Source organism: Schistosoma mansoni, assembly GCF_000237925.1.
Source record: "Schistosoma mansoni, WGS project CABG00000000 data, chromosome 1 unplaced supercontig 0010, strain Puerto Rico, whole genome shotgun sequence".
NCBI lineage: Eukaryota > Metazoa > Platyhelminthes > Trematoda > Strigeidida > Schistosomatidae > Schistosoma > Schistosoma mansoni.
In genome coordinates, this window is record NW_017385987.1 from 3,129,011 (window position 1) to 3,136,724 (window position 7,714).

Genomic DNA, 7,714 nt, shown 5'->3' on the forward strand with positions numbered 1-7,714 from the left:
ATTCGGTACATCTTTGGGTGAGATATAGCAAGCTTGTGAGTTGCTTACTTTCTCTTGACGACTAAGCGTGAAAAATTCCACATAACAAACTGTTTATACGTCTTGAATCAAGCACATCTTTTTGATATCTGAACAGTCTTATTCGTAATAAACGTCATTATCCTCTAATATGCTGAAAAGAGTACATGGACATCTATCCTGATATTTCGAACTTTTAATTCAGGGGAAAGTTTCTAAAACAATTCATCGACCAAAGTATAGTAGTCCATCGTTATACAATCTTTACAAAATACACATTCAGCACTTATATCTTTCTGAGGAAGAGTTACAAAAGTACATAATACGCGATCTAATTAACGAAAGGAGTATATAAGTTCAATATGGCTAACTTTCAAAATTCATTATATTTATTATTTCCTTTTATGAATCAATTTATCCACATAGTTTATGCATACAGATGCTTGAATCTTCCCATTGATGTTTAGGACTGCAACTGGTCAGTCTCTTATTGGCATATGTGCATATTGCCTCGATATAGCCTTATTTCACAAGCATTATAAGCAGAGATGGATAATGGCTAGCAGTGGAATCCAGGACGCGCGTTTCTTCCTATTTGGGACTCGTCAGCTGGATGTACCTGCATCTCAGAGTCGTCTATCTTTGCTCACAAAACAGTATCAATGTTTTTAGAAAGATGATCATATATCATTGTTCATCAAATCATCGGTTACTGTTCTTATAAATCCAGTTTATGGCTCAAAACTCTTTCATAGTAGATTTATAGCAACAAAGTTATTAATACGTATATAGAATCACAACTATATATTTATAATAACACTATACTACTTGTAAGGGTTGTATCGACAGAATTATTATTGGTACATATAAAGTTGCATAGATGTTCTTATCGACAAGTTTCCGATACATTTCACCTATCAGTAACTAAAAGCCTTTTTAAAAATTACCATTTATAAACTAAGATATTATACTCTTCTCCATAGTTTAATTCAATTCATTTTAAAAGTATGTCTAATCACTATTATTTTAGTACATATAAATGCTTGCATATATTATATGTTTATGAATGTAATTGTCATAATACATATGCATAAAAAAAACATCAACACAGTTAACCAAAAAAAAAACAACAATATTATAGAACTATACTAAAATATTCTTGATTCATAAATATGTGTAAAATATAACTGAAAATTAACCAATCAAATACGAGTTTATTTACCTGACAAGGTCTAACAATTTTGATTGGTTAATTTAATGTGCTAATAATAATGAATGATTATTTTACTTTAAAATATTTTTAATAAGCCTACGCAAAAGTTCAACCAAAAAAAATCTTTTTATTGAAAGGTGATTTGTTTACTATAGAATAATAGATTATTATTATTTTTTAAAAATCTATTTTATTTACTACTGAAAAGAGATAATGATGACACATTCTATCATTTGAAATTCTTTAATTATTAGTGTTATTGTCATCATTATACTTATAATTATATCAAGCAAGAGGGTTAATGTATTGAAATTCTATTACCATTATTGTTTATAAAAGAAAAATAAAAAAAAGAATCACGCTACTTTTGTTTACTAGTTAATTAATGAATATGAATGATAATGAATCAACTATGTTATTAAATGAAACATCATTTTTAATTGGAAAAAATTCTTTTAAAACTGAACGACCCAATGAAGATGATTATGATAATGAGATGAATCTTATAGGTCATAATATTTGTCAAAATGGTAATCATAATATTAATAATCATATTAATGAGAATGACAATTATGAAGATGATAATGATGACGATGATATAGACAATGATTATACAGAATTACATCATGATTTAAGTACAGTACATGAATTAGATTCACATAGTATAGAATCTGAACAAACAATGAGTACAACAAGAGTAATAACAAAAAAAACTACAACAACACCAAATGGTATAATACATATATATCATACAGATAATTCACATAACAATAATTCTAATAATACAACAAGATATCAAAAACATTTAAATAATTATGATGATAATGATGAAGTAATTGATGATATGGATGATGATATTAATTGTGAGGATCAATCAATTAATGAACTTGATATAACGGATGAATCAATATATTATGAACCTTATTCTAGATCACAAATTAATGTAACATTAGGAAAAGGTAATCAACTCAATGATACATTAAATAAAAGACCTAGTAAAAGTCATGGATCATTGAACAATACAAATTGGAAAGTGGTAAAGCCGAATAAATCAAAAGAATATGTACTAGCTGTCTCACAACGTCCTCCATTACCTAGAAATATACAAACGTATAATCATGGTTATTATCCAAGTAGACGTGAACATTCACATACAAACGAATTCCATAGTAATATCAATGGTAGCCGTGAAGGAATGGGGGGTGGTAACAATGGTCCGTTTGATTACTGGACTATTCCAAGAAATTCTCAACCACATTACAAGATACGAAGTTCAGAGAATAAAGAATTTTATATGCCTGGGAATTTATTTCTTAATGAAAAATCTCTACCACGTTCAAGACGTAAAGGTCATAGGAATGTTAGAGAAAAAAGTGAAGCTATACTCAATGGGTCAAGTAACACTGGAAAGCATAGTAATCGTCGAAGGTCTTCAAAACCTTCCGACAAAGTGGATAGTACCAGTTTAACACAACAAAAAAGTGACGTACCAAATGCAACTGATTCAGAGAAACGTCGAAGTGAATTAAAAGTTAGTTTGCATTGAATTATGTATAGTTGTTTTCAGTGTAATAATCGATTTCTATCTAATTTTTAATTTTCTCAGACATTTTGAACTTGTTTCTTTCCAGACGCTTTGTCAGACACAAAGTGAACGTAAACTAGATTCATCTTTAGGAAACTAGTAGTGACGTTCACAATAGACAGTTAATGTGTGAAATTTAATCACTACTCTTATAAACTAGTGTCACCTAAAATACACAGCGCGTATTTTCGAAGAATATTTTGATTTCAACTTGGTTTTAAACTTAAAAAATCTTCGATTTTCCTTACATGACTCAAATCAACACACGTAGAAGTTTACATATATTTAATACTTCATCAGAAGTATAACAATATTCGATAACATGTAATGTTACACCAGATGAAAATATAAATTCACAGCTTCTTGTCGACTACAGGAGAAAAGTTTTATGCCACAACTACGCTCAATTATGTTGAATTTTCTTTCTTCATAGAACATCAACGATGAATTCAGTCAACATTATGATTTTGAAATCTTTTAGATAATCCTTTTAATTATGAAATAACTTAAACAGCAAATTCATGAAATGCGAATGGTGTTAAACACGTTACTTCAACAAAAGTGGTTTCAAAATATCATTGACATAATTTAATTTGTGCCAGAATTATTTTATCGCAAATCAGTTATCTACTCCATATAATTGACTATTTCTCTTAAATTTATTTTAATATGACAGTTTGTTTTGTGCTATACCTAACTTCTAGTTTCAAGTGGATAAATGATCTAGAACCAAGTTTCATTTCAAATGAGTTTAATGATTGCAAAAATATTATATTGTAACTAGACAAACACGTAGTACTTTATATTTTTAGTATTGTCAGATATAGTTCCGTTATTGTTAAGTATATATGTAAGACAATCTAACGTTAAACAGGCTTCTGACACTTCTTGATTTTTATAAGCGGAAGGAACCAACTTGTCGATCATCAATGTAGTATACTTTGAAACCAAGAAGTGTCAGCACCCTATTTAACGTTAGGTTGTCTTATTTAAGAAAATACGGTCGTATGATACATCCATCTAAATACACAAGTCAGATTACTGTGACAAATGTCAGACTGTTCTCACTATTTGGTATTATATATCTTGTGCAGTTAAATTTTTGACATAATATTAGTATAAATATTTCTTATTGAAAATGTCTATAGCAGCAATTTATTTCATGCTAGAACTTCTCATGAGCTAGTCAAATCTTTTGAATGTAAATGAGGCAATTTATTTAGTTTACATTGAAGAAAACATAAATTAAAGTGGCGAATAAAATATTTAGAGTACCGGATTTACTTATTTAAATATTTTCAAAGTCAAATAATAAGCTTCACTTATTCAAGCTAATTCCACTTACTTGTAGCGTCTTTCATGCAACAAGATAAATTATCTTGAATATACATGTAGAGGAGATGTACCATTTAATGACTAGAAGGTTTATGTGATTCCTATGTTTTGTGAGAGGACTGTATGATCCTATAACGACAAAATTAATTTGTGATTTTCCGGTGAAGATTTGTTTAGTAATTTGTTTCATAAATGACATATCCATCTTACAATTACGTTTGATTATGATGCGTTCATCAATATGATAAAATAATGGGATGAGTATAGTAACCGAACTTATAACCCACTCAAAAAGCGATCTGCAGTCTTAAGTGAATAGTTGTCAGATAACTGATTCAATAGGTAATTGACTGAATTTTTATTTTCGGGAAATCAGTTACATAAAATATGTTCAACAAAGGTAATATGACATCGGGTGATAAATATGTGGTCAATATATAAATCAGAAAGCAATCGATAACCTTTGATTTTAGCCTATATATCAGGGAAAATTAAAAAGGGTAATTTTTTAATCTGTTGATTGTGTTTTAGACAATAGCTAACCGTTGAGCCATGAAACCAGATACACAGAGAGTAAGCATGGCCTTTAGGAAATACATTTAGAGATCACTGGATTTCTATAACTAAATGCATTTTTACACAATACAACATTTCCTAAACCTACAAGAATATAAAATCCAAAGTAACTGGAACGTTTAACTGTTAAAATCAACTTGGAATTTCTAAACATGCACAACTTTTTCCTATTCATTATAAATTATCCTACGAGTTATAAATTCCATTATCCAGATTTATTATTCAGAGCTATGGCGGTCACATAGAATCCTTGATATGTAAATATAAATTCTTCGGTCATTGCTGAAAGCATTCAGCTTAGAACTTTTCACTTCAATAATTTTCATGGGTTTTACGAGCACCATAGAACTGCAGTTTAAATGTGTACAATCAAACTTTTTCATTTCCAAACATGGAAAATATTGTTCTGCAAATAGCAACTGATTTTGTCTGACTCTGTATTAGTAGACACACCATCCATAACCCAGTATTATTAGGTGTGAACATATTCAACAATGTATTCACAATGAAACATCAAATAATTTCAAATATATAAAATATGAGGATTAAACTTCATTATAGATTGATCAAATTAAAAATTTTGAACTTCGCTTTTAACCACTACTGTCTAACGGTTAACAACTTAATAAATAATTTACTTTTTACGTTCTTTCAGTACTAACCACCTCAAAACCTTTTATATCCATATTTTACTATCAGTATTACTCTAAGACTGCGACTGATATGTTATCTATAACATATAAGTTTTAAATTTAACTGTGATTAAATCAGCGTTATACAAGCCTGATTGCGTGTAAGTACATTCATTCGCAGCGGCCAATTTAAAATGTCAGTACAGTATAATTTTATTAAGTTTCGTTTCGAGTTCATTTGGCTAGTGAAATCATCCCATTTCTTGATCTGAAAACGTAGGTGAATTAGTGTAGAAGTGATAGGAGTAATGCACTTATCGTTTTATTACACACAAGTCTTCCATACCTTTTATTCATCACTACTATCCGTTTTTTTCTTAATAAATAATTATCATTTTTAAAACCCATAATGATCTATCAGAAAGGGTTTTAATGTATATTATAATAATTTTAGTAGTTGATATCATGACTCAACCGAAGCACTGGGGAGGAGTCTCAAAAATAGGACGAATTGGCCATCCAGTGCTTCCAGGTTTTCCATGGTGGTTCAGCTTCAATTGACTGGTGATCTTAACTATTAAAATTACTATATTAATCTGTTATATATTATTTTAATAATTAAAACATTATTTTTTTTCAAAGAAAAATCATTAAAATTTTCCCATAACTGTATCTTTTTATGTCATTCAATCAGTCACAACGTAGAACTTCGTACATCAGTTCGAGTCGCCATACCACATTAGCACAGAGATGCAGTTGTCGATTCAAATCCCATAGTGGTAGAGGTAGTAAGAGTATAAGCAGTAATCGGAAAGATTAGGATTTGAAGATGTTATTGAAGGAGTATAATTCAGTGAAATAAATTTGAAAAGAGAAAAAAGAGACATGAAGAATTCAGAAGATTAGAATTTGGTAGAACACAAAGAGTGGATGCACCTACGCCATCTTTTTATGATTTCTATTGATTGAAGTTTGAGTTCATTGAAAATTTTCAAAATAATAATAATGATAAACATCAACCTAACATCCCTATTTATGTTCTCATAACTCTGATGATAATTATCAAATATATTTATTGATTATTTTGTACAAATTAAAAAAAAACTCTGTTCATCATTAAAATATTCTTGACAAATTTTGTTGAATTTAAGTGATATAGTAACAAACTCATTATTTAGTTCTTATTTACCTGTACATATTTCTTAATTGAAAAACAAAATCAATACTGATAGAAATCAATAATAAATAATAGTGAATTGAATTATAAAAAATTGTGTACATTACTTATAGTTTATAAATAAAGGTATTCAATACTAATGTACTTGAGAAAAGTGGTTATATTTATTGTTTGTTAAATTTGCAAAATAGTTTTATATTGATTATTAATTCAGTATAATTTGTATGGTTAATCGAAAGAAAATTTTTTTAACAACGAAATAATACTATGAAAAATTAGATAAACATAGACAAACAATGTATTTCAGAAGGGGATTTTTGTGGAGATTTAGTATTTTCTTAGTTGAAAGCATGAGTCCATTGAAGTTAGAACACCAAGAAAAACCTGGAAGCACTGGACGCTGTGTCTGACATTTGATACTAATACACTCTTTTTATACACTAACCTGGTTGCTTAAGAGAGAAGACGGATAAAGAAATTTTGTTGATTTAACCCGGATCGAGTGCTTATATATATATACATATATATATATATATCTGCTTTTTTTAGGAAACTAAGCCTATCAGCGGTTTATATCTCTTCCCTTGCGAAGGAAAGCCAAATCACAACAATTACCTTTTTCAGTTTACGAACAAAGGGGTGGTAATTAAATCATAAGTGCTTTACAACTGAAGTCAGTTCGCGAGAGAAACCCTGAGCCTAATTTTTAAATCGAACTCATAACTGTAGCTTAACTCCCGATACCTAACCCTAGCGTTTCGGTATTATAGTTGATGTCAGTAGGTGGCAAAAATCCTATGAGATTATATATAACCTGGACTCACAACACTAACCCAACTCGTATGTAAATTTAACCATTTTCCTTTACTATAAAATAATAATTCAACATATGAGTGTTAATCATTCGTATCAAAGCTGTTATTTTACTACACTTTTATTGTTATTTGTTTTTTTTATAACTAAACACTACTTTCTAATCGGCTGATAAGTCGCTCAAGGTCATCAGTATGATATGCCTTTACCATATTTACTAGTGTCATCGTATCATTTGGTTTTATTGACCCATTTGAACTCCTCATTCGATATGATTCAATTAATTCATTGCTAATAATTAGTAGTGCTTTACCTGAATCATTATCTAGTTGAAAGCGTGAGTCAATTGAAGCTAGACCACCATG

The 7,714-nt window shown here is 29.2% G+C and overlaps 1 protein-coding gene across 1 annotated transcript in view; it reads left to right on the forward strand.

The window, feature by feature from the left end:
* Positions 1–1,727: 1,727 nt before the first annotated feature.
* Positions 1,728–7,714, forward strand: part of Smp_127450 (unnamed protein product) — a gene marked incomplete at both ends in the record, with an annotated part of 47,543 nt that continues 41,556 nt past the window's right edge. The window contains one exon of the mRNA XM_018792024.1: positions 1,728–2,762. Coding sequence (XP_018644926.1) covers positions 1,728–2,762 — 1,035 coding nt within the window. The remainder of the gene's footprint in view (positions 2,763–7,714) is intronic.